We start from the raw sequence: 26,881 nt of genomic DNA, 5'->3' as shown, positions 1-26,881 counted from the left end.
TCAATGTGTTTAATCATGTGAATTTATGAGAAACCAGATATATTCCATCCTATAGAAAGCAATGTGACTTTCTTTTGTACTGTATGGATACTGTAAGTCTAAGTACACATAAAAACACTGTATGTGAAGAAAGTCCTCACATGCACAACAGGTTCAATACAATTATTACCAAATAATTTTATATATATATAATATATTTTTTAACATGTTTCTTAAAGTTCAAATTTGGATCCAGTGTCTTACCAAGATATTTAAAATCAGTAACTATGTCAATTTTTTCACCTTTGATGAGAATATCAGCGTTAGGAGGTTGTACCATAGTCTTAGAGAAAAACATACCCTTTGTCTTGTTTACATTTAGACTCAGACATGACTGATCAAGCCAATATGTGATCCTTTCCAATGCAATCGTTAGCTTTGCAGCAGCTAACTCAGCTGTTTTTGCATATGTGTACACAATGGTGTCATCTGCATACATTTGTAGCTCTGCATCATGACACTGTTGAGGGCGACATTCATACTTACATGAAATGACTATGCATCTGGCTGGTCTGTAAGAAGTACTGCTGAGCAATGAGGCAAAGCAAAGAGCTCTGTGTGTCCCCTGTGGAGGATCTTTGTGTAAAGAATTCTGAGAGCAAAAACTGAACCCTTGACAGCAGATCCCACTTTGATATTACATTAGACTCCAGCATACTTCTCTTATTCTCCTTTGATACAAATGTTGATGTTCAGTAACAAAAAAAAAACAATATTAATATGACATGAAATGTTTGATGAATTGTAATGACCTCAGAAATATAGTATGTAAGTATAGTAAGTTGTATGTTTTTTTTCTTTAAGCACAATTTTGGCACTAACTTAATGAAAAGAAATTAATTCATGAAATTCCTGTCATGTGTCATTGAGAGATTCTGTGCCATAGGACCATGTAGTAATATGCTGTGTTGTAATTCTGCTTTACTCTTTTGTTGTTGCAGTTTGTTCATTTCCAGTACCAGTTCTGTACATTTACTGACTCTGTAAGTAATCAGCTAGCTGTAAAAATGTTTACAAATTAGGAAGCTTCCCAAAATGTTGAAAAGTCTTTCAATGTGTAGAAATATTATATGAACTTGACAATGTGCTGAGGTGGAACTAATACACTTATACAGTTTGTGGCGGTCTGTGGTGCACCTCAGTGGTCTCAGTCTCTGATAGGACTGTAGTGAGGTGTGCAGACAGCAGGCAAATACATGGAGGCGCATCCTCACTTAATACGTCAGGGCAGCCACATTAGCACTCTGAACCACTTTCAAAATAGACAGAGGTGTAGTTAGGCCAAACACTCATGACACCATCGTATTGACTGCAGGGCTATTGTATTGTATTGTATTGTATTGTATTGTATTGTATTGTATTGTATTGTATTGCATTGCATTGTATTACATTACATGCGTATATTATGAGTACAGGTAGTATTTATATTCGCACTAAAATGACTTTTGATACATGTAACCACAATAAGGAGATCGAGTCATGTATTTATGTGGTACGTCTGTTGTTTTTGTTTGTGTTTGTGATAAGTAAGTATGATAAGTTATGTTGTGTGTGTGTGTGTGTGTGTGTGTGTGTGTGTGTGTGTGTGTGTGTGTGTGTGTGTGTGAATATTGTATATGTGTTTGTATTTTATGTTTGAGCAAAATAAAACCTGAACGCACGCTTACGTCATGTACGTCTATCGCTTGCGTAAAGACGCAAAGAACGTCGGGTCGAAGCTGGCTCACACGTGAGTTTTGTTGATAATGAATTGATCTTTGGATATTCAATAATAAACAAGGGTTCAATTTACTTTTCACCTTTCATTCACCACTTTAACACCTGTTCACTATCCGGCGTGTTAACTGCTGACAGTTTGAGCTGCGTCAGACAGTATTTAGCTAACTATAGCTTGTTAGCCATAGCCACAAAACAGATTATTTTAGCTGACTGCTAACTTACTTATCTGAGTTTGCATGTGTTGTTATTGTTGAGACGTAAGGTTACCGAAGTGTTTATTTGCCTTCCAGCTACTGCAGCGGCACAGTAACGTTATGCAAAGCAGGTGGTCATGGCCTGGAAGTCGAGGACCCGCAGTCTGCAGGTGTTTGATACGGAGCTGAGTGCGGACACGGTGGAGTGGTGTCCCATCTCCCCGCGACACGATGTCCTGGCCTGCGGGACGTACCAGCTACAGAGAGGGGTGAGATTACACTACCAGTCCAGACTGGCCTGTTCATCCATTTACCTGTGCATGGAAACAACCACATAACAATCACTCATCCGTAGTTTTGTTAAAGGTCGGACGGTTTGCTGTCACCAGTCCAGTCTGATCTGTAAACTGCAGGTTATATCCACAGGGAATATCTGTATCTACATTGAAGTGGCATTTTTCTTCACAAGCACATTGTCCACATTCAGGGATGCAACCCTAGTCTGTTTTATTCAAAAGGGTCAAACTTTGCACACCAATTAAAACTGACAATTTGAGAGACATCATTGTAAATGTGCTGGAAATCATTACTATTACAGCAAACCATCTTTACACATTCAGTACATCACAGGAGCACACACACAGGAGGGCTGTAGCTCAGCCATTAATCATAGGATTTGTGGTTTGATCTTTGTCATCTCCAAATGCATGTGTTGTAATGATATTGATAGGGCTGCAATTTCTATCCCCAGTATGGATGTAATCACCCTTAAACTGAAGTTGAAAGTCACCACAGTAAAAAAAAGAAGTGAGAGTTCAGATACCTTTAAGACTGCACCGTAGATGATTCATCAAATATTTGTGCACCACACTGTTCACTGGACACTGTAGTGAATGGTGGACCAATGTGGGAATAAGATGTTAATATGTCTAAATATTTGAATTCTTCTTAAATAAGTGCTGCTTGGTCTACTGGACTCAGTCCTCTGTTATGTGTTATTATGTGATGTTCAGTACAACCCAGCAGTTACTTTATATCTTTGTGCATACTGACTAGAGTCAATATAATCATCATGATTATCACAGGACTCTACAGGACAGTAACTGATACATAATAAGGCTACAGTCTGTTTTAATGACGTTTACCACATGTATATCTTCCTGTAGGCAGGGGAGGAGGATGGCACCCCGAGCCGGACCGGTCGTTTGTACCTTTTTGAATTTCGCCGAGAGGGATCGATGAGCCCACCTCTCACTGAGCTGCAGCGCATGGACACAGCCGCCATATTAGATTTGAAATGGTAAGAGATCAGAAAACAGTGTGGCTGTTTAAAGATTTTTGTCCTGCTGACCTTTATTCTGTTCTGAAAAGCCTCTTTAAGGCTCGTTAAGGCAGAGAGACTCAGCTCACCTGTTCAGTATCTATGCATGCTGAATGGATTACTACATATCTCATCATAGCATTTTTTTTGTGCATGTTGTCAGGTGCCATGTGCCTGTGTCGGGGAGGGCCGTGCTGGGAATGGCAGCTGCCACTGGGGAGCTGCAGCTGTACACTCTGTCAGACAGTCAGGTGAGAAATGTGGCATCAGAGGAATCTCAGGTTGTATCTTTGATAGTCTGTCAGTTGTTGTGAATGAAACGATGTTACTGTTTTTGATGGCACACATGGTTGTTGAATTTTATGATTTGATTTGATTTATTGATTAAGACAGTGTGCAGTTTTAAACATTAAAGATGCACAGGCCAACCTGTTATTAAAAGAGTACTGCACCGATTCAGCATGGCACTCTTATTAGGACTCATGATGGATGTTTAAAAAAAAACATAGATATCTTTTTTTTTTAATTTCACATAGTCTTCTTCCTTTTCCTTGTCCTGGCGCCTACATTACCCATAATGCAATCCAGCCACCGACATTTGTCCGAGATTCAAGTGTTTTATGCTAGTAGCGGCTAATATAGCCTCAAGGAGAGATGAGGAGCCGACTACAGAGGTTTGTTAACCTCACCTCACCTGGGGTTTGACAGCGTTCTGTTGAATTCAAATTATTGAATCTTATTCGGTTTATTTTTCCAACATTTGCAACTCACCAAAGGTTAAAATAACCAGAACACAAATATGTTCAACCACTGATTTTCGTAGGATTTTGTTGGAGATAAATGCCTCCCAAATGCTTTGTGCACTGGTGGTTGTAGGTGTGTTTTCTGTGCAGCACGAGTGTGGTGTGACTCTTGAAGCTGTTGATGTGGTAGTCTGCGCTCATGAATGTGTGTATCCAGTAGGAAGGCGGCCGCAGTCTGCAGACTCTGAGCAGTCTGGAGGTGGGAGCAGAGCGGCTGGCTCTGTCGTTAGACTGGTCCACTGGAAGAATGGACAGGTAAGACACTAACACAGCCAGAAGACCTGCAGCTGTACATCCCATACTCACAACAATCAATGTCAAAATCATTTGTTCATTTCAAACGTCCCTCGCTGGTGTCAGCAGCAGTGATGTGCGGGTGGTGTGCAGTGACTCTGCAGGCTGCGTCAGTGTGCTCTCTCTGGCTGAAAGCGCTCTGACGGCTCTGTCACATTGGAAGGCCCATGACTTTGAGGCTTGGATCTCAGCCTTCTCCTACTGGGACACACAGCTGGTTTACTCTGGTACGTATGAAAATATTCTTTTTGTACAAAGAATACCATTTTCTTTTAATTCCTTGCTAAATCAGCCTGTTTCCCCTGGCATATCACCAGTTTCATAGTGTGTGTGTGTGTGTATCTTTCCTTCCCAGGTGGAGATGACTGTAAACTCAAAGGCTGGGATCTCAGGGTTGGTCCCTCCAGCCCCACTTTCGTCAGTAAAAGGTATTGAGAGTAGTGATGTTCATTCATTCATTCAGATTGTCCATTTTGTACAGTGACAACATCACGTCTTCTCTCCTGAAGGCACTCGATGGGTGTGTGCAGTATTCACAGCAACCCACATCGGGAACACATCCTGGCCACAGGCAGGTAAATATCCCAACAGACTCTACAATAACTCAGCGTCGTGTGAGAATCAGCCTTTGACTATTGTCACTACTGCTCACTATCACTGCTTCCTGTTTTTTTGTCAGCTGTCTCAGCATCTCTAAACCTTCTGTCTCGTGTTCTGAACTTCTCCCGCAGCTACGATGAGCAGGTTTTGCTGTGGGACGGCAGGAACATGCGGCAGCCTCTCAGTGAGAGTCCCATGGGTGGTGGTGTGTGGAGGCTGAAGTGGCATCCGACCCATCAGCACCTGCTGCTGGCAGCCTGCATGCACAATGACTTCCATATACTTCACTGTCAGCAAGCTCTAGGTGAGTATGAAGAAGAGACGTGCAAGGAAATACATGCTATGGATTCTTAATAGGAACATTTCTTATGTTTTGATAGGTACCAGTGTTAACATTAACATCACCTGATGTGATGCTGCTCCTCTTTCAGTGGGAAATGAATACTAAATCCTAGCTTTGTTGTGTTTTTAGTCACAGAGAAAGTGTGTTAATCTTGTGTTCTTCTTTATCGTTGGAGAACAAGTGATTGTTGGAATCTTATCCATGATGTCACCTGTTCATGAGATCTGATCATTAGCATCATCAACACCCCTACAATTACCATATAAGGCAACAAATAGTAGAGAACCTGAAACAATTAGAAAACATTAATATGATGACGTAGAGCAGCGCTGTAGTGTGACAGAAATAAAGAGGAAACGTTTTGAGGTGAAGTTCTTTGTAAATCAAAGTACACCATGATGAGAGGTGGTTAGAGGATGTGACAGTCGCTGAGATATTAGAGGAGAGAATATTATAGTCTACAGGTGATGTAGTGAACAGAGAGACACAGAGGCAGCTGACGGAGTGAGAGAAGTTGCTGCACCAAAATATGACAATAAAAATCATAAAATCTAAAATCCCTCTCAGTAAACTGGCCATGATGATGATAATATGATGAACAGAACATTTATTTTAGTTAATTTTGGTATCATATTTAAGCTCCAAATTCATTCAGATTAAGACATTATAATTCTAAGTCCCTTGTGAAGAAATGCAGAGACTCATGATGTGAATGAAATGTATAAGATGAGGAACAAGATACCACAGAAGTGTGCAGTTTAATTTCCTCTAAAAACACGTTGTTTCCCTGCTGTTGTCCAGAGGGCAGCGGAGGAGCTTGTCCACTCGTAGCCTCCTACATCCTCCACAACTCCCTGGCGTACGGAGCCGACTGGTCCCGGCTGTCCCTGGAGGAACTCGCTCCCTGCCCCCCCGCCGCCGCCGCAGAACCAAAGGAAAGTCTCACCGAGAGCCGAGGACACTTGAGGATCCAGTACGAGTCTCCCACCGCCAGCTTTGACACGTCACTGGAGGACGATGCTGGACGATACATCCCGGAGGGCACCGCACCACCGCCCTCTACCAGCTCTACCGCGGGCCCCGCTCCCAACCCCGACGGCGACACCTCTTCGGTGTCCTGTCTGCTGGCCAGCTGCTCGTTCTATGACCATATGCTCCATGTGTGGCGGTGGGACTGGGCTCCAGATGAGGCTCCACAGGAAACAGAGCAATGTTGACCAGGCTGGAGCACTTGGCCGAGTTGACTCTTGAAATATCTTACGAATGTACAGCCCAGCCACGACATGGGCGTGACATGCTGTTATTCCACTCACCATCTTTATTATGAGGATACGTCCCCACACTTTGGAATAACTTCTCACACAATATGCAATTAGAAAAACCCTATATTTTCATAGACAACACTGATTTTTTTTAAACTTGTATTTGAATGAGTGGTTATATATCATATAGCTGCACCCACATACCTTACTGTGTTATAGCTTTTTTTTAAAAAACACTTTGTGATCATGTTAAGGAAAGCTGCTCACAAAAACACCTCGCTTGAAAGTTTTAAACAAAAACCTACCAACAAGTACTGATTTTAACACGTGCATGGGGTGTGTGTGCTAATGTGTCTGATACCTTTATCAATCCTCAAAGGGAAACTCTCTTCATATTTTGGCCCAGATTTGCTGGTTAAAGGTGCTGCTGCCGTTAGATAAACCCCCTTTTTTTACATTTATCCAAAAACAAAAGAGAAATCTGAGGTAGTAACTTTCGTACTATGGTGATTTTGGAAACATCATCAAAGTGGTATATGAAAATGTGTAGAGGCCACTTTTATTCCTGGTTTTTTCTTTTTACACCTTCTCACCAATAACGTTACCTAGACAACCTATAGTGTCACTGCACATATTAACTTGAACACAAGTGTGAACATTTTTTGGACTTCAAGGGGGGGTTCTCAGCAAAAATGAATGACTATACTGTAGAAATCATCTGTATAAGCCGACATGCAGGATAACTTATTAGGACGGTTATGTGCATGTACATTTGAATTATGCTATTTGTCACCAGCCCACGTTTGTCACAGACGCCTATTTGAGAATGCTTCTATCAGTAGACATGTAAATGATCACCAGCTCTGTTCACAACAGTTTTTATCTGAAACAATAAAATATTTTTTTTTCAAGTGATGTTTGCAATAATCAATGTACAATTTCACAATATGGATTAGATTTTATTTTGCCTGATAACAGAAGTCAGCCACTTAGAAAATAGATTTAACATTATTTACAGTCCCATGTTGTTCTTTCAGGTAATCAGCAGTCTGTGCCTTTCCTTGTAAATACACACAGTTCATCTTTAACGCACAAAGTTCTTGGGATAAAGTTTGAATAGCTTCCCCTCCTGTGTGGGCTCAAATCCGTATTTCTCCAGCTGTTCTTTGTTGAAAGTGCCCTCTTCAAAGTCTTTCTTGATCTGAGGGGCCACAGCCTCAGCAAACAAACTCTGTGCTGTGAGTGGAGGCTCTGCTCCTCTGGGGGAGCGGTATGATACATAGGGTTTGAGTTTGAATCCCTCCAAGTTAGGCACCACAAACTCAGGAATCATGGCCCGTATGGACAGAAACTTCCTGCTGGAGAGCCTCAGTCCAGTGGGCCTTGAGCCCCTGCCTTTATTGTGAGTCCTTGAACCACGCTTGCTGGTGAACTCTGACATCCTGTCGGCTCCTCTCACCAGACCCCTCATCAGATTGGATAACACACCCATCCTTCCACACAGAGAAACTGTGGAGGACAAACAGATTATTTCACACCTGTATCCTAATGAAGACAACATCAATTTTACATCCGGCACGTCAGCACTTGTTTCCCTGACTCGACTAATGATTTATATATTCTTTATACAAGTGGAGTAAATGTGACCCCCCCAAGAGAGTCCAAAGAAACCATCTTCTTCTGACACTAATGTTGTTAGTTGCTGCTTACTGAATCAATTAATCTATGGTGTCTGCGACGTTACGTGTTATTAACACATTGATCAATATGTAAGTTAGTGGAAATGTGAAGATAAGTTAAAGGAAACCTGCGTCGCTATTCGGCTAACGATAACCTCTCAGTTATCAGGTAATGTAGCATCGACTGCTAGCAGCTAGCAGGCTAACTTAACACAATATTAAAAGATACAGACGGTAAACACCGTTTAAATTTTACACTTTACAAAATGCTCATATGTTGCTAAATTGTTATAAAATACGACTCACCTTGAGCACACTGCTGGTTAGAGTGAAGAGTACTGTGCAGTGAAATGCTCAGCGATTGGCCAAAAGTCACCACTGCTAACCAATTACAATCCAGGATACTGCCAACCAATTACAATCTAGGATAGTGCCGACCAATTACAATCCAGGATACTAGTGCTGAACTGTCGAGCCTTCAAAATAAATGGAGAGAAACGTGTCTATGTTCTAATACTGGCTTTAAGTGTTCAGCTGAACTGTTTGTGTGTTTTCTGTCACTGGGGAGTTAAGCTGTTGATTTGCATCAGTAAACATTTTATTTACTGCGCTGTGGAAACAGGAAGTCTCGGTGACAGTCTGGTCTTTGTAAATGTATTCATTATTTATCATGTCATTATCAAGTTTGACTAATTGTTCACACAGTTGAAATTGGAACTTTTCTCTGAGGAGGAAGTTATTATTTTTATTATTATACATTTATGTATTATTTAATATTTATCATTTTGTTTTATTTAGTCATTTATGTATTTTTATTTGTTTATTTATTCATTCATTATTGACTGACTGACTGACTGAATGAATGTGAAATCACGTTGAGCAGAACGTCTAGCTTGACCACCGTCTTTATTTTGATAGGAATAACAGGACGTGCAGGTTGTTTATACTAAATTTACTTTACACTCTTCCCGGCATGTGTACACAAATACTTGGACACACAATAAAGGTACGTGGGAAAACTGTTTGGTCGGCTAAGTAGAAAGAATTGAACCAAAGGCTTGTTTATTGGTTTGTATTTGTATTGGACTCTGTCAACAACACAAACTTTTCTCTTGCATTGTGTTGTGTGTTAACTTGTGTAGCGGATTGCAGAGGCGGTCAGTCTGTCAGAATTAGCTATAACAAAGTTGAAGTTTCTACATTTGACATTAAATTTGGACTCTCTGCGTACTTCTCAGGTGTCAGCTGATGGTAAATATTTCAATGTAGAAGTGTGAATTATTTTGCTTCATCTACAACTTACTAATGTTAAAGTTACATTTAAATCGCGTCAACTAGTAATAGATATGTTACTCCATGTTTGGGGACCCGTCAGATTCTGTGACCTGCAGGGGAAGAAATATTCAGATCTTTTACTTAAGTATCAATACTACTATGTAAAAATACTCCATTACAAGTAAAAAAAAATCTGCATTTAAAATCCTACTTAAAGTACTAAACTTTAACTAATTAAAAGTACAAACACAGCCCGATGATTTCCTGCAAAATGAGTACTGTTACTTTAGTACTTATGTACTAAAAGTATGGTAATACTTCTATACTTTTACGTAAATAGATTTTAAATGTAGAGAAGTATTTTTACATTGTAGTATTGATACTTTTACTTAAATACAGGACTTCTTCCACCACTGCAGGTCACAGAATCTGATGGGTCACCAAATACGCTGTAACACCCATCACGCGCTGTAAACTCCTTTAAAAATATCTTGCCAGTGATTCATTCTGACTGATTGATTTTCTCATCAGCGAATTCGACGATCATTGCATAAGATGTTTCTGAATGACTCAAATCCACTTTTGTATTCGGCATAAAACCTTCTGAGCGCCAATAACAAACATCTTGAATGGTTGAATGGACTTTGGCACCAAAAGACAAAACAGATAACAAAATAGATTGGCGAGAGAAGTGACCCTCGTGGATATATATACGTAGTAAACAAACTAAACATGTTGGTCTAAATGTTTATCTGGAACAAGCTCTCTGCTGGTTTGGACTGGACTATCAGTGAGTGTGTGGCTGCATGCAGCTCATTGTATGGCAGTGTGACTGCAGCAGGGAGTGTCTGGTTACAAACACTGAGCTTGTGACCTCTTTTTTTTCTTGGGCACAGTAGGTGATCTTTAACCCAGATTTCTGTCAGGCCCTGTGCTGGTTAAGGCTCTAATGTTGCATGTCCAGGGCTATTAATATATAATCACAAAAGCTTCATCAAAATACATTACCATGTTAGTCATATCCGGCATGAAATCTTTCTTAAAGGCACTCTTCATGGTTTCAATGTAATTTTCATTGCCTTTTTTTTTTTTAGCGTGTTATCTTGTGTATGAGGAATGGAGGACAATGATGAAGCGGACAGCTGCAGTATATACCCGGTATGTAATTCCTCAAAACTGTTTGAAAATAAAGTTCTATGTTGTTGTCTTCAGCGTGGCCTTTAGATACAAGGTTATGACAGTAAACAGCCATCACAACTCTGATGCAAACAAATGCATTCCAGATATTCTGCATTGTTGTTGATTAAGTTGTTATTCAGTCATATCTTCAATTGAATGATCCTCGTTCTGCTTTGATCTCCAGCATATCCCGTGATGTTGTTTCCGTTCTTTATGTTTCAGAGTCTGGTTCCCCTCGGCAGCGAGATAAAGGCCAGGATGCAGCAGTTCGTAGAGGAAAGAACAGAAGCAAATATGGTAAACACCAGCAGTCTTTGTATTGTAGTGCACAGGAGTAGTGTTCCTTTTTTTAGCCACTTAATTGACCAGAACAGTCAAAACTTTTCCTTTAACTGTTGTTTAAGGTCCTAGTGGGTAGTATAAATGTGAAGAATGAGGTGAATACAGCTGATCATGATCCTGTGAATGTTTTGTCTGTTTTTCTTCCAGTGGACGGCTGTTCTGATCGGAGCTGTGACAGTCGTTTGTGTCCTCGGTGTTGTCGTGTTCCTTCTTTACAGAAGATACAAACTGTCAAGTCAGTGCCCGCACGCACTCTGTTTAGTCTGCGGGGGGGGGGGGGGGGGGGGCAGCAGTGTTAGACTTTGATTGAAAAATGACTGAAACAATGAATTGATTTCTAAAATCGTTGTAGATCAATTTACTGACAATTGCCTAATCAATTAATTGACACATAATTGCAGCTCTAGAGGATTCTTAATGATGATTGTTACACAGTTCTAATCATTTAGTAGTTGTAGTCCAGGTAGTTGAATAATTGTAGAAATGTGACCTCGTTAATACAAAAGGATAAGAAGTCAAGTAGTCCGTGCACACGTTTTGTTATTTTGAACAATTTAAAGTCCCTGAAAATGCAGCATCAGCCTCGTACATCAGAGCGATGCTAGTATGAGGAGCACTGATGCAGCTGTTTGCAGATGTTCTTACAGAAGATGTGTGATGTGTTTCAGAGGAGGAAGCCGGCATTCCTCACTATCGCTTCAGGAAGAGAGACAAGGTCATGTTCTACGGCCGAAAGATCATGAGAAAGGTCGGTCCCGCCCTTTTCTCTACACATATAACACACTGTGTGGAGCGGCGCCCTGCTGCTGCACACTGGATTTATTTTTACTAATCATTTATATAAAATATATAATGTATGACGTGAATCAAAATGTTTGATTTGAGTTTTATAATGAGTTGTATTGATATGTTAATAAATCATTATACTGGTAGCAGGACACACATATCTTTAATACCTTCAGATGTCTGCTATAAGCATGATTAGTTTATTATTAATATTATTCTGTAAAGTTTTTCCATTTTTCGGTGTTGCAGGTGCAGACGTTGTCCTCCACCTCTGCCTCTAATTCAAACCCAGCTTCCCGGCAGAGGATGAGGAAGAGGACCAAAGTCCTGTCTATAGCTCGCAAGTGAGTCCTTTCTTCAAGTATCTGGTTCATTCTTCCACTAAGACAAAATAATCTTCACTCATGGTCCACTTCCAGTACTTGGACCTTGAAGATAAGATGCTACGTTAAGGTGTCCTGCATGAGGTGACATTATCAGAATATGTTGGATCTACTGTATATGATTGATTTTAAGAACAGCTTCAGCTTGGAGTGATTTCAATCAAGCACACATTTCAAACCTCAATTTTGCAATCATTCATAATCCATCAGAATATAAATAAAGATAAACAGAAAATAATTTACAAAAAAGGAGCATTTCTGATATAAATACTACAGAAAAAATGGCAGGCATATATTTTCATGATATGAAGTAACCTACATTAACCTACATATTAATGTGTGTGTGTGTGTTAGGATCTTGCGTATCCGGAGGGAGCCCCCCACCCTGCAGCCCAAAGAGCCTCCTCCTAGTCTGCTGGAGGCCGACTTGACTGAGTTTGATGTGCAGAACTCCCATCTGCCCTCCGAAGTGTTGTACATGCTGAAAAATGTCAGGTAAGTCAATTACACACTTCATCATCATCATCATCCTCCACATGAACAGGAAGACAGTTTCCACACAGTGACGTACAGTACAGACCTGGTCAATAGTCGCTGTATTAGAATAATTGTTTCATCAACTGAAAATACAATAATAGCCAACTGTTTTATTATCAATGAATCTTTGAAGTTATTTGGAAGCAAAACTGACAAAAAATCTTTGGTTCTGTCTTTCTCCAATTAGAGGATTTGCTGCTTCCTTGTTTTATACAGTATAGTTGAGTTTTGCAATTTGCACCTCTGGATTTAAGAAATTGTGAGGAACAATTACAGTTTTATACACCAAATGGGTATAAAATGTTTACCAGGGCTTCAATCATGCTCACAGTTACTATTAGAAGGACAGAAGTTAAGAGATTTTAATCACATCAAACTCATTTTCGGTAGTATTTATGCCTCTCTAGTTTTCATTGTAGGCTGCAAATAACAATTATTTTCATTACTGATTATGTCAATTATTTTTTTGACTAATCAATTTAAACACACTGCACACTGAAAAACAGTGAAAAATCCCCATCACAGTTTCTGAAATCCCCAGTTGACATATTGAAACAGCAACAGAACCAAAACCAAAGAGAAGATTTTACTCCCCTAAAGGTCTAAGAAAACAATAATTATTCACACAAGCTGGATATATATGGTTATAGTTTGGATTCATTTTCTGTTGATCGATTAATTAGAAAAAAACTGACCCATGCACATATTTCACATGATACGAAATTAATGACAAAATGGTCACATTGTTTGGTTTTCCTTGATTTTTGCTCGTCTTTATGAAAACAAGGTGACAGAATGAATCCTCTCAGATGCGCTGTGAACAGATACAGGAGTTGCTCTTCTTCTTCTTCTTCTGTTGTATTTCTGACAGAGCAGAGCATCTTTGGTGTCAGAAGTTAGATTTGTTATATATTGGATGTGATGCAGTTTATCCAATTACATTTTATTGTTAAAATACCTTCACTTGAATTATTAATAGTGGAAACATGGTTATCATCATTAGTAGTAAAATAATGACACCATATGTACACGTGTGTTGTGACCAGGGTGCTCGGACACTTCGAGAAGCCTCTCTTCCTGGAGCTCTGTCGTCACATGGTGCTGATCCAGCTGCACCAGGGAGAGGCGCTCTTCCGACCGGGTGACACCGATGACAGTATTTACGTGGTTCAAGATGGCCGCCTGGAGCTGTGCATCCATGAGAGCGTAAGACCGGAAAAACACCCACAGCTTCTCAGAAATCAGAAGCATGTTGTGTTTAGTAGTCACATTCTGTTTTTCTGCATATCGGTGATCAATATGGAAATCTTGACTGTTTTCTTGCTGCAGGATGGTACGGACGCTGTGGTGAAGGAGGTTTTAACAGGAGACAGCGTCCACAGTTTGCTCAGCATCCTGGATATCATCACTGTATGTCTGCCATCCATCTGTAGCTGCTTACTTTTTCATGCTTTTGTTTTTTAATCTCTGCTTTAGGATTTATCAATAAAATCTTTCTCCACAAACTGTATTTGATGTATTTCAGGGCTATCCAGCTCCTTACAAGACTGTGTCTGCGAGGGCTGCAGTTCCCTCCACTGTCCTGCGTCTACCAGCTGCAGCCTTTCAGTCAGTGTTTGAGAAATATCCTGAAACTCTGGTCCGCGTCATCCAGGTAAAGTGACAAGTGACAAAGAGAAGTATGTAAATTACGAAGTGAGCTACAGGCATCGCATGTAACATCTCAGCAAGTGTTTAACATGCAACAAAAGCACAGACGACCTCCAAATATGTCCTGTTTTAATGCAGTCTGTGTTCTCCTGCTGCTCTCCTGTCCTCCGTAGATCATCATGGTGCGTCTCCAGAGAGTCACCTTCCTCGCCTTACACAACTACCTCGGCCTGACCACTGAGCTCTTCAACCCGGTACTGTTCTTTTTTTTTGCCAAACTGCACTCCAGACTTTCTGACGTTCTGTAAAAATGTTTCACTTCTGTATTACTGGAATTTTTGACCTTGCACTTGTTTTTTTCTCTTTTTGTTTTATTTTTCTGCGTCGTTCTCTCTCAGAGCAGAGAAAGGTAGCGTCAAAGCAGTGAGTTCAACTTTGCGGTTTATTGAAATTTCCTTGCAGAGCCGTTTTGGCCTGAGGTCTTCCTCAGAGCAGGAGTAGCATTTGTCAGTTGGTCAAGTTCTGTATGTACAAGACAGAGCTAATATCACCTCAGGTGTACAACGAACCGCACACACACATAGAGGTTAAAGGTCTCAGGCTGCAACAAGGTGCAGGGAAAGAGACATTATAACAATGCACAATGTCATTTTGTTGAAGGCTCAGTCAAAATGATAACAAAATGAAAATTATGTTGTCTGTTAATAAAAAAAATCATTCCCATCAGTCTTTGGGAGATACGCTTTAGGATATCAAGGCAATAAAACAAAAAGGTTTCTCTGTGATTCACTGCAATTACAGAGTTCAGATTTCCTGTTCAAATGTCTGTTTTATGTTCTGAGACTTTGAGAGCTATTTTAGTTTGTAGGACTTTCTTCAGGGGCATTTGTAGAGTTACAGTTAGTGAATTGTCTGAGGGGAAACTGTCCCCTTGTTACTGGGTTCTTTAAAGCTTTTGAAAGGTGTGGTATAGTTGCTGTTGTATGTTGACACTGCTCACAGTATCACCACTCACTGAAGTAAGCCAGTTCTGTTAAGATTCATTTAGTACACTACACTGCTGCCTGCATGACCTCTGAAAAGTTTTTTCACTGTTTCTTTGCACTCACTTCCACTCACATGAGTGTCAGTCAGTGTCATTAAAACTGTAGAAATCAACTTTATTTCTTTATTTCTCGGCGGCTCGAGCCAACCGAGCCAGTGTTTGTTGCAAAGACTCAAAATCTTGACTTCAGCTCCTCTCCACAGAAGTATCTATGCATAAATATGTGAAGTTCTAAATTAAGATGGGATTCATTATAGAATATGTTGGACCACACTGACTGGTTGATATTAGCTTTCCACCTCATCAGTCCAACCTTATTACATTAGAGAAGGTTTACGAGTAATGTAAACAGTAAATGTTTGTGTGTGTTACAGGAAAGTCAAGCCATCTCCTTGGTGTCGGTGGCTCATGTTCTGGGTGAGGCTCATCCACACCGAGGCCTCCGCAGGCATCCGTCCCACTCTGATGAGCCGGGCTCTGAAAAAGCCGACACAGGTCAGAAACAACAGCGTCCGTTTCCTCTTGTCAGGTTGCGTTAATGTCGTGTCGTCATTTTCTTCTCAAGCATTCTGTTTCTCTCTATAACAGAAAAAGCCAGCCTCTCTGAAACGTCGAAATACAAGAAACCTCGCTCTCTCTCCAACCCGATAGCTGTTACAGGTAAACACACACGCAGCATCATTTTTTAAAATACTTTTTCAGTACCTTTCTTGCACAAATTACGGAAACAAAATATTTTTTCACTTTCCTGTTGCAGTATCTAGACATGCAGAGGGTTTGGTTTATTTTAAGATATTTTAAGATGCATTGGTAACCTCTCTAGAAACAATATTCCTGTTTAAGGACCAGTGTGTAAGATTTAGAGTATCTATTGACTGAAATGGAATATAATATTATAATAATATAATAAGTATAAACAAACTTGAAAAATCAGCTTTCAAATGCTGCTGCCGTGACAACTAGCAGGTCTATATAATCTAATAACTACTGCAGCCTCTGAGACACATCAGCACAGGGAGCAAACCTAACGATCACCATGGTAACTGTTACCTCTTTGTGTCATGCAGGTGAAATGTCAGTCGACCTCAACAAAGTTTATGAACGGGAGAAAGTTGCCAAAGAGGAGATGGTGCCTCCAAGTCCTGTGAAGGTCTCTCGCTCTGTCTCTTCTTCTACCTTTTGGCAGTTGTTAGAACTGTTTATCCAATCAGCAGCAGTTGAATTCTTTGCTGAAGAGAAATAAAGAAATATCTACTGTATGATTGGAGGAAAGAATTCCTCTCTGTCTCTTTTCCTGCCACCAAGTGGTGTAAGGATTTCAACTGGCAAGTTCTTGATGTATTTATATGCAATCTTGCATAGAAAAATGTACAGACTGATCAGATAACACACAGAATGATGTCACACAGTAGGTTTAGTGGATCATTTTACTACACTGTGTGCATAGACAGGGTTACTCAGATTGAGTGTTCAGTATCTTTCTCAAAGACATTTAGTCTCCATTATTCTATCTCTCTCTCTCTCTGTCTCCTCAGTCTATTCTAAAGAAGAGTGTGACGATGCTGCACACTCCATCTGCTGTTTACCACTACAATGATACAGGAGGAGGGAATGTCCACCATAATAAGGTCAACGCCATTTTTCAAGCTGCCAAAAAGGATCTGCTGCAGGTCATCCAGATACAGGTAACATACAAACTACATCTACTGTCTGTAACATGTATTTTATTTGCCTGTAAAATTGCTTTAGCACCAAAAACTAAAAAAATGCAGTATTTGATCAAGAGTTGACACTTTATTGATCCCACAAAGGTAAATTTTAGTGGCACAGCAACCAGAAAGTACAGTAACAATCTGTGAAATATTATATGTTATACAAATTATATGTTCAATTACAATTTTCATGTCATCAGGACCCCGGTCTGCTGGAGGGGAGAGTGAATCTTCGGCAGGTCAAAGCCGGCAGTGTTGTGGCCCACCAGGGAGACCAGGTCGGTCTGCAGGGACGCACTGATGCAGCTCAGAGTGGCCCAGTTACTGTTAAACTATAATGTTAGATTACATGTATTTCATTTTTACTGCTAAATTACATTATTTATTCTTATAAAATCTAAACGGTTTGAAGCTACATGCAGATGTGCACTGCCTCCACTTTGATAGATTTTCTGATGTAGACCACACTGGTCTAATTGTAATTAAGACCTCCCTTTTATGATGTGTTATGTTCTTCGACCGTCTTTTCACAGGAACGGGAATCAGCCCTAATACACACCTGTTGTTTTTCTTCTCCTCCTCTGCATCACTTACAGGATGTGAGCGTGGCGTTCATCATCTCGGGGACGCTCCACGTTTACCAGCGGATGATCGACCGCGAGGAGGAGACCCTGTTGTTCGTCACCCACCCGGGGGAAATGGTGGGTCACCTGGCCGTTCTCACGGGGGAGCCTCTTATCTTCACTGTCCGAGCTCACCGAGACTGCACCTTCCTCTCCATATCGAAGGCTCACTTCTACGAGTAGGAACAAACACACACACACAAAACACGATCGATTTTTCCTCATCATAGTTTTAGGTTGCAAACAAATCTGTTTTCAACTTTGCAGGATGATGCGAGAGGAGCCCAGGGTGGTGTTGAACGTAGCTCACACTGTGGTGAAGAGGGTGTCACCGTTCGTCAGACAGATCGACTTCGCTCTTGACTGGATGGCTGTGGAGGCTGGCCGCGCTGTCTACAGGTATCTACTCTATGGAGCCACTTCTTACTGAAACATTGAATGCATCATTATTATCGGACGTAATAATATTACTTAACTTATTACTCGCTGGAGATAGTCATTTATTTAGCTACACTTAATACTTCATGTCTAACATTGTGTTGGTGTGTTTAGGATAATACCGGATTTTTCCATTTTCTCGTTGTTTTTAGACAGGGAGACAAGTCAGATAGCACCTTCATCGTCCTCAGTGGCCGACTGCGCTCTGTCATCGCAAAGGATGATGGGAAGAAGGAGCTAGCTGGAGAGTACGGTCGCGGCGATCTGATTGGTGTGGTGAGTTGTCAGAAATGTCGTATCCAGTAATTTGAAATCAAGTTTGAGACATTATGCTAGTGGAAGTCATTTGAATGCAGCATAAAAACCTGTTTTGTGGATCATCCAGGTTGAGGCCTTGACCCACATGAACCGTGCTACCACAGTCCACGCCGTCAGGGACTCTGAGCTGGCCAAGCTGCCTGAAGGAGCTCTGAACTCCATCAAGAGGAGGTATCCTCAGGTTGTCACTAGACTGATTCATCTGCTGGGACAGAAGATCCTGGGCAACATGCAGCAGGTCAACGGGCCTCTGGCTGGTAATCATATCCCCGTTTATAAGTGTGTATAAGTGTGTGTCAGGATGGGACTGAATTTGTACTATGTACTATACCAGCAGGTGGAACACAAGAAGTCATCTAGTTGGCTTTCTGAAATATTAACTGGCTGATTAATAAGATGTAAAATCCACTGTGGCTGTAAAACAATACTTAAATGGATTGTATTGCAGTTTAGAAAGATATGAGATAAAAATGTTCTTTTCTGTTTGAAATATCCAATAAGTGAAACGCTCCTCTGCCCTGCAGCACGTAGTCTGGCTCTCCACACCCCCACCAGTAAGTGGGATGCAGGGAACCCGGTGTCCAACCTGTCCACTGTGACCATCCTGCCTGTGTCTGAGGAGGTTCCTCTCACTGCCTTCACTCTGGAGCTGCAGCATGCACTCAACGGCATCGGTACTCACACACACACACACACACACACACACACACACACACACACACACACACACATACACACCAAACCGCTCAGTCCTTTATAGTAGGCATCATTAACTTGCATACTCATTTTCAAGTCAATGTGTCAAACTTGATAGCAAACAGTTGCCTATTGAGACATAATATCACAATAAAAAAAAGTGCTCCAAAGTTCTGTATTTAAATTTAAACCCAAGTGTAGAAGTATGTAAAAATCTAGTAGAAGAAAACACTATTATATATGCAAAACTACGTTTTTATTATTTGAAGGTGGTGCAACTAATGATTGTTTTCATTAATGATCAATCTGTTGATTATTTTCTCAATAATCAATTCATTGTTTGGTCTATAAAATGTTGATCAGTGTTCTCAAATGTCTTGATTTGTCCACAACTCAAAGATATTCAGTTTACTATCATAGAGAACTAAAGAAACCAGAAAATATTCACATTTGAAAACCAGAGACTTTGGAAATTTTCCTCTTAAAAAGTGACCAAACAATTAATCGATGATAATTAATTGAATAGTTGATTAATTAACTAATTGTTGCAGCACTAGTGTACACACACACTTACTCTGACTAAATAAGAGAAAATAAAAAAAAAACATGTGAGTGTGGACGGACCATGTGTAAAACTAACCTGAACTTATGTGGACATAAAGGTTTATTAGCTAATTAGCACAGCTGATGCTAATTAGAGCTAATGAATGCACCTGAATCAGATGAACTAATCACTGATGGACAGAAAATGGATGTTTGTTTTGTTTGTTTCATCTTTGGTCAGAAACATCGAGTTGAAACACATTTAGTTTGGTTTTACATGTCAATAGTTCTTTCTAGATTTTCTACATCTACATATCTAGATTTTCCTCTTTGATATACCATGAGGTGATAAATACCTTCCTGATAAAGGCATGATAGCTGGAAATGTTTGGGGGATAATGTATGGTATGTTGGAGTTTAATTTTGGTGGACTTTTAGTGAAACTCGCTGGTCTATACATCACAGTGTCTCCTCTCTTCTGCTTAATGCTTGTCTTCACAATGTTACACTGATAAAAGTACACTCCAAAAGTCAAGACCTGCATTACTAACTGCACATCAAAAGGAAAATTTCCTTTGCAGATACGTTCATGTCTGCTTTTACACACTTGTGATGATTGTACAACTGTAATTCACGGCAGTTTCACAGGGGATTGATTGATTTCTCCGTGTTTCCTGCAGGCCCCACTCTACTGCTGACCAGTGACATCATCAAACAGCGACTGGGCTCTGCTGCTCTGGACAAGTAAATAATTGATTGAATGATTGAAACGTGTGAATAGAGAAGTGATGGGAAATTAGTTCAGATTCCCAATGAGGCATTGCTGGTGATAACATTTCAACGAGACGTTAACTGGGGAAGATGTCAGTACTTAATTTTATCAGTTACAACAGTACAGAAACAGAAATGTTATGTTTCAAATGAGTTTCATAGATGTGAACAAGTATGGAAGAGTGAATGGACATAGAATCCTCGACTCTGTAAGATTTACATTTGACATTGATGCAACATTTGTTAGTGGAATTGATTAAACACCTATTTTGGTGTTTGATTATGGTGCACATTGTTAATTGCAAGATGCCACCAGGTAGCACTAGATTTGTGCAAACAGGGCTTTAGTCATGTTTTTAGGTTGAACTGGCTGGGATTCAGTGACATGTTTGTACCTCTCCTCCTCTAAAGTATCCATGAGTACCGTCTGTCCAGTTGGCTGGGCCAGCAGGAAGACATCCACCGCATCGTCCTCTACCAGTCTGACTCTGGTCTCACGCCTTGGACGCAGCGCTGCATCCGCCAGGCTGACTGCATCATCATTGTGGGACTTGGTGAGCAGGAACCCAATGTGGGCGAGGTCAGTGTTAACACATTACAGCTGTTGTTGTGTTTTTTAGCTGTAAGCACACAGGATGTCCTGTTCTAGAAAAACATGACACAAGAGTTGCATAATCCCAACTCTTATTTCTTTGAAATTTAACCACTTCAATTAAACCGAAGGATGTGACTCAAAGCTGCTTTTATGTAAAAAAGAATATTATTGTTATCAGCTAAACCATCACAGTATTGTGATGCTATTCTGTAATTTATCTCTGTGATGAGCTGAGAAGAGGCTCTTTACAGTACTGTTCTATCTGTAGTTGGAGCGGATGTTGGAGAGCAGTGCCGTTCGGGCTCAGAAGCAGCTGGTGTTGCTGCACAGGGAGGACGGTCCGCCACCCAGAGGGACGGCAGAATGGCTGAACATGCGGAGCTGGATCTCCAGACACCATCACCTGTCCTGCCCCCGCAGGGTGTTCTCCAGGAGGAGTTTACCTAAACTGGTACTACAAGTGCATGCACATACACACACGATAACACACCTACACATTCAAAACTATTAGCTTATGCAGGATCTAAATGCACTGGTCATTTCCACTGATGAGAAGAATACATGTTCATCTATAAGAATGTCATTTTGAAGCATGGTAATGTCAGTTCGTTTGTTTGTGTGTGTGTGTTTTTCAGAGAGAGTTGTACCAGCGGGTGTTTGAAAAGTGTCCAGATCGTCATTCTGACTTCTCTCGCCTGGCCAGGATCCTAACAGGAAACAGCATCGCCCTCGTGCTGGGTGGAGGGGGCGCCAGGTACTGCACTCATCCAGAGGAACAGCATAGTAGGACTGAACGTTATTATATACCCAGCAGTAACCATCTGAATACTCATAAAGAGTAAAATGGGAGTTAGACATCTGCATCTGTTGGATTGAAGCAAATAACTACACACCCACCTGTAAAACGAAGAGATCTTTTCATAAATTGATAACAGCCATGTTTTTAAAGTTGCACTCGGTCATTTCAGGAGTCGACAGTAGTGAGATGTAATGTGATATCAGTAAACTGCACACAGAAAGCAACCATAAGCAGGTCTGTTCTGATTGACGTGTCTCTCTCTCTCTCTTACTGCTCTGTCTTGTCGTGGAGCTCTGGTGAGGTATGGACTATATTCACTCGGATCTGACCCGAAACTCCTGGTAGACACATGACTGCTGCAGTCAAAACGTGGTATCAGAAACTGCTTGTGATGTTATTTGACGGAAGACTGTCTCTGTTCAGGGGTTGCTCCCAGGTCGGCATCCTGCGGGCGCTGAAGGAGGCGGGGATCCCTATCGACCTGGTGGGTGGAACCTCCATCGGTTCCTTCATGGGAGCGCTGTACGCCGAGGAGAAGAGCAACAGTCGAATGAGGGTTCGGGCTCGTGAGTGGGCCATGGTGTGTTGACAGTATACTGAAGATAGTCTAACACTGTACAAATACTTGGAAAAAAAATGCTTTTGTGTCTTGTTGATGGTGATACGGATTGTTGTTGAAAGTTTGTTCCTGACATATCAATACACACTTTTGACTTCTGCTATAATTCTTACTCCTTTCCCAGGATATGACGTCTCTCTTTAAGAAGATCGTGGATCTGACCTACCCCGTCACCTCCATGTTTTCTGGAGCTTCCTTTAACTCCAGCATCAGCTCCGTCTTCAAGGGCAAACAGATAGAGGTAAACTTTAAAACTAAATGTTATTACAGACTCCTCCAACTGCCAATAACAGGAAGCTATTGAGTTTGACTTTGGGATTATACAGTGTCTAACTGGAACTCATAAGGTCAATGATCTTGCCTTAGTGCTGCTACAGCTTTGTGCTTATCTAGCGTTGTAGCATATTTCCATGTGTTACTACTATATCTCATCAAATGCAATTTTACACAAATCTTGCTTTCTATGCTTTTATCACCTCTCCTCTGCTAGGACCTGTGGCTGCCGTACTTCAACATTACAACAGATATCACAGCTTCCACCATGAGAGTTCACACTTACGGTCTGTTTAACTGTGATGTTTTTTTCTGGCCTAAAACAAAAGAACAAGTCTCACTAAGAGCTAAAGATTACAAATGATCAATAAATTGACAAACTCATCATTTGTCAGCCTGTTAATCCCACACTTCTCTCCTCTTCAGGGTCATTGTGGCGGTATGTCCGGGCCAGTATGTCGCTGTCTGGTTACCTGCCGCCTCTCTGTGATCCCAAAGATGGACACTTACTCATGGACGGAGGTTACATAAACAACCTGCCCGGTGAGGAACTGCTCCTGTTTCATATGAGCAGTGATGTGTTCTCGAACCCTTGAAATAACACCTAAGACCCCATCACACCCACCCCCACCCTCCACACACACACACACACACACACACACACACACACACACACACACACACCATTTAAGAATGGTGATGTTGATGGTCTGCACAGGAAATGCAGAGAACTTAAAGCAGTTAATGTGAATCTTGCTGGTGCTGCAGCTGCCTTTACAAATTTGAGCAAAATATCAGTATAGACAGATAACTCCAATTTTATGCTCCCTCCATATTTGAAAAGCCTCATTTATATCTTTTAAGACCAATAAATGTAATTATTTGCATGCTGTGTGCAGAAAACAGGATTAGCAACATGTTGTATTTAGACAGAGTGATCACAGTCCATACAGATTGTAAAGATGTTTGTCTTTGTCAGAACTTTTTTTAAATGTATTTTTCCCCTCTCTTGGTATCTAGCTGACGTGGCTCGCTCCATGGGAGCCAAGGTTGTGATCGCAATTGATGTTGGAAGCCAGGATGAAACCAACCTGACCAACTATGGCGACTCTCTGAACGGCTGGTGGCTGCTGTGGAAACGATTCAACCCACTGGCTGAGAAAGTCAAGGTACGCTAACCTTTAACATAGATGTCCTGTGTAGTCCTTTTCTAGTTTTGTGGCTTTTTTTTCAAAGTGGGAAAATGTCCAAGTCTTGGGATACTGAATATCAGTAGTCTAACTCATTTAATTGTTCCCTCCAGGTCTTGAACATGGCAGAGATCCAAACCCGGCTGGCTTACGTCTGCTGTGTCCGGCAGCTGGAACTGGTCAAAGACAGTGAATACTGCGAGTACATCCGGCCGCCCATCGACCGCTACGGCACGCTGGAGTTTGGCAAGTTTGACGAGATCGCTGTGAGTTGCACCTCTGTCCCTTGATTCACACGACTCTTCTATCTACTAGCTTTGAGTCTCACACTAATCCTCCCTCACTGCGGCTGCAGGAGGTGGGATACCACCATGGGAAGACGTTGTTCGATGTGTGGCAGCGCAGCGGGGTGGTGGACAGCATGCTTAAGGACAGAGAGGAGGAGTTACACAAGACCAAATCTGCCCATGTGAGTGCAATCTACAGACACTACAGACCTGGCCATGATCATGTTGTTTTGTTTTATTTTGCAATTTCAGCAATGTTCTTCAAATGTCAGACCAGAATGTGTGGAAATGTCGGAATTATGTATAAATATGTCAGGATTTGTGCATGTGTGAAGTCAAACACACCTTGTTTCAGGTTTGGCAAGCCATGAAAATATTAAAAAATGAAAGTGGGAGACTTCATGTGGACCAGCTTGAAAGTAGTACTCTCAATTTCATGTATAATTTGAATTATAGGTATCAATTCATTCATTGATTCATTCTTCATTGTTGTCTGTTTTAAATCTATAAGCAAAAGGGATGAAAATAAACGTATCTTCATTGGACTGATGCAGTTTATATCTTTCAGGTGGTCACATGTCCAAACGCTTCCTTCACTGACCTGGCGGAGATTGTGTCAAGAATTGAACCTGTCAAGACTGCCCTGATTGAAGGTTGGTGATCAGTAAAATATTGAACGCACAAGCTGAAGAAGTACCATGAACATCTGTGGACACACACAACAAATGACCTCATGTTCATGCTGAAGTGCTATGAGAAGCTTGAGGATAAAATTATCGAATATCCTCGTGAAAAACTACATAATGAATACAGTTGTATGATTTCAAATGGGATGATGTTTTTCAGATAGTAACAATGAGTGTGCATGTTGTCTGTTCTTTGGTCTGCCCTCCAGAGGAACTATCTGATGAATATCAGACAGACTATGAGGAGGATGCGGTGGAAAGCGCCCTGTCCGACTTTGAGGCGTTCACCGCCGGCAGTGAACACACAGAGGGAGAGGAGACGGCAGACACTGCTGAAACAGTATGTACAAAACCAATCCTAGTCTCTCACCTGTTTACAATTAAGATAAACAAATCCAGAGTATGTAAAGGTTCATCAACACTTACCTTATTCTTATTGCCACAGACATAGACAGTGATAATCTAACTTGTAACTTTTGGTCTTTTTCACAGGATGAGGAAATTCAAATCAGAGTTCGACACCGACTGAAGAATGCCACAGAAAGTGCTTGACCGTGACATCCATCAAAGCCACAACCGGTCCAAAACACACACTTTTTAAATGCAGTATTTCTGCTAATGTTTGAGAAATGCAGCATCACACTGACTCCAAGCCAGAAAATGTATTCAAACAGATAAAGTTTCAATCCAGTTTTGTTGCTTGGAGTCAGTGTACAGAAGCTACTTTTTCATTTACCTCTTCAACATATGAGAAATGCACTGAGTTTGCATTACAGACATGTAGCTGATACTCAGCCAGGTAGCGTGCTCAGTGTCCTGCTCCAGGACAGATTACCGACAGTCAAACCTCCAGCGACGCATAGTTTTAACGGGGTAGAGATCAGTGTGGCTTATTGTTTCCTGCACTTGGGTCATTTCAGTGGTTTGACAGGATTCCCACTGGTTCATGCAATTCCTAAAATATCATTCATCTGGGAGATGTGTGTTCCAAACAGGGAAAATCAAGGAATTCTGTCAGTTCTCTGGGGAAAATAGCAGGGAATTTTTATAAATAGGCTAATTTATGGGAATACAGCAGAGATTCATTCTTTTAGCTTGTTTCACACATTCACTGCATTGTTATATATGTTAGTCACTCAGAGTCTGACTATCTGTCACAGTCATATGGAAAACAGACAGACTGGTATCTGCACACAAGCACATCGCACACAGTCTGTCAACATTTCATAATATACAGCGCCACTTTTTTGGACAGTTCAATGCATAACTCGTCCATACCATAATAAGCTCAGATACATAAAGTGTGTTTCATAATGTTTACATGCAGGTCAAAGCAGTAAATATACATTTTATGTAGCTACATACAGTGTTACCCTCCTTTCTATGTGATGATGAAGGGATATCTACACATAGGTGTGACAAGTGTAATATGAACACTGACTATAATAAGCTATGCTACACTAATTTATCATGAATGTATTTCTAACATGCCTGACTATTTACAACACATATGATTTTCACGGCAGTGTGAGGAGCCTAAATGCTCAACAGTCCGTCCGTTTGGTGTTTTTGTGCCGAGCACAGCACTCGTGTATCTGGTGAGAGGAGAAGCGTCATGTAGGCAGCACAAGGCGAGCTGTATCAAAAATCACTTCCTATTTACTATAGTGCACTGTCCCCGTTTTATTAGAATCTGAAGTGTGATATTTATGCACTAATGCCCTGCTGCTCATCATAGATTCAACTGTTAAGTGTCTCTTATAAAGGAAATATAATGAGAGACTGATTAGGGCTACAACTAATGAGTATTAATCTGTTGATTATTTCCGGATTAATCAATTAGTTGTTTGGTCTATAATGTCTTGTTGTGTCCCAACCAA

General features: G+C 40.9%; 3 protein-coding genes and 1 long non-coding RNA gene across 11 annotated transcripts; 2 read left to right on the top strand and 2 right to left on the bottom strand.

Annotated features, from left to right (window-relative positions):
• Positions 1-1,004: 1,004 nt before the first annotated feature.
• On the top strand, positions 1,005-6,802 carry dph7 (diphthamide biosynthesis 7). 4 transcript variants are annotated; one of them, XM_044362567.1, is made up of 10 exons: positions 1,005-1,022; positions 2,049-2,221; positions 3,119-3,252; positions 3,437-3,524; positions 4,237-4,331; positions 4,437-4,597; positions 4,726-4,798; positions 4,880-4,945; positions 5,102-5,274; positions 6,115-6,802. In XM_044362567.1, exons 2-10 carry the CDS (start codon positions 2,090-2,092, stop codon positions 6,528-6,530), a joined length of 1,338 nt encoding a protein of 445 aa, XP_044218502.1. In that variant the 5' UTR covers positions 1,005-1,022; positions 2,049-2,089; the 3' UTR covers positions 6,531-6,802. The 4 variants fall into 4 exon arrangements, with proteins under 4 accessions (XP_044218502.1, XP_044218504.1, XP_044218489.1 ...); XM_044362569.1 differs by lacking the exon at positions 1,005-1,022 and adding an exon at positions 1,662-1,768 and having other exon boundaries at positions 4,440-4,597; XM_044362554.1 differs by lacking the exon at positions 1,005-1,022 and adding an exon at positions 1,662-1,768.
• Positions 6,803-7,513: 711 nt separating this feature from the next.
• Positions 7,514-8,664, bottom strand: mrpl41 (mitochondrial ribosomal protein L41). 2 transcript variants are annotated; one of them, XM_044362582.1, is made up of 2 exons: positions 8,561-8,664; positions 7,514-8,084 (listed from the first exon to the last, which is right to left on the bottom strand). In XM_044362582.1, the coding sequence occupies exon 2, from the start codon at positions 8,065-8,067 to the stop codon at positions 7,660-7,662; it is 408 nt and encodes a 135-aa protein (XP_044218517.1). In that variant the 5' UTR covers positions 8,068-8,084; positions 8,561-8,664; the 3' UTR covers positions 7,514-7,659. The 2 variants fall into 2 exon arrangements, with proteins under 2 accessions (XP_044218517.1, XP_044218522.1); XM_044362587.1 differs by lacking the exon at positions 8,561-8,664 and adding an exon at positions 8,320-8,344.
• A 516-nt stretch (positions 8,665-9,180) lies between these two features.
• pnpla7b (patatin-like phospholipase domain containing 7b) lies at positions 9,181-26,633 on the top strand. Of its 4 annotated transcripts, none has more exons than XM_044362493.1 (35): positions 9,181-9,260; positions 10,624-10,687; positions 10,931-11,005; positions 11,198-11,285; positions 11,719-11,798; positions 12,086-12,180; positions 12,574-12,714; positions 13,803-13,962; positions 14,086-14,166; positions 14,282-14,410; positions 14,580-14,660; positions 15,826-15,946; positions 16,040-16,111; positions 16,519-16,601; positions 16,987-17,136; positions 17,364-17,441; positions 17,760-17,965; positions 18,054-18,185; positions 18,377-18,500; positions 18,610-18,799; positions 19,067-19,216; positions 20,462-20,525; positions 20,964-21,132; positions 21,416-21,598; positions 21,783-21,901; positions 22,370-22,526; positions 22,690-22,806; positions 23,056-23,125; positions 23,265-23,381; positions 23,859-24,007; positions 24,142-24,294; positions 24,384-24,497; positions 24,884-24,968; positions 25,211-25,341; positions 25,494-26,633. In XM_044362493.1, exons 2-35 carry the CDS (start codon positions 10,646-10,648, stop codon positions 25,551-25,553), a joined length of 3,966 nt encoding a protein of 1,321 aa, XP_044218428.1. In that variant the 5' UTR covers positions 9,181-9,260; positions 10,624-10,645; the 3' UTR covers positions 25,554-26,633. The 4 variants fall into 4 exon arrangements, with proteins under 4 accessions (XP_044218428.1, XP_044218437.1, XP_044218443.1 ...); XM_044362502.1 differs by lacking the exon at positions 9,181-9,260 and adding an exon at positions 9,268-9,322; XM_044362508.1 differs by lacking the exon at positions 9,181-9,260 and adding an exon at positions 9,487-9,505.
• LOC122989570 lies at positions 17,869-19,838 on the bottom strand. Its single transcript, XR_006405094.1, has 3 exons — positions 19,813-19,838; positions 18,097-18,212; positions 17,869-17,959 (listed from the first exon to the last, which is right to left on the bottom strand). It is a non-coding gene; the product is annotated as an uncharacterized LOC122989570 (long non-coding RNA).
• Positions 26,634-26,881: the final 248 nt, after the last annotated feature.

Source organism: Thunnus albacares, chromosome 2 (assembly GCF_914725855.1).
Source record: "Thunnus albacares chromosome 2, fThuAlb1.1, whole genome shotgun sequence".
Lineage (NCBI taxonomy): Eukaryota > Metazoa > Chordata > Actinopteri > Scombriformes > Scombridae > Thunnus > Thunnus albacares.
This window is presented reverse-complemented; position numbering and strand designations above follow the sequence as displayed.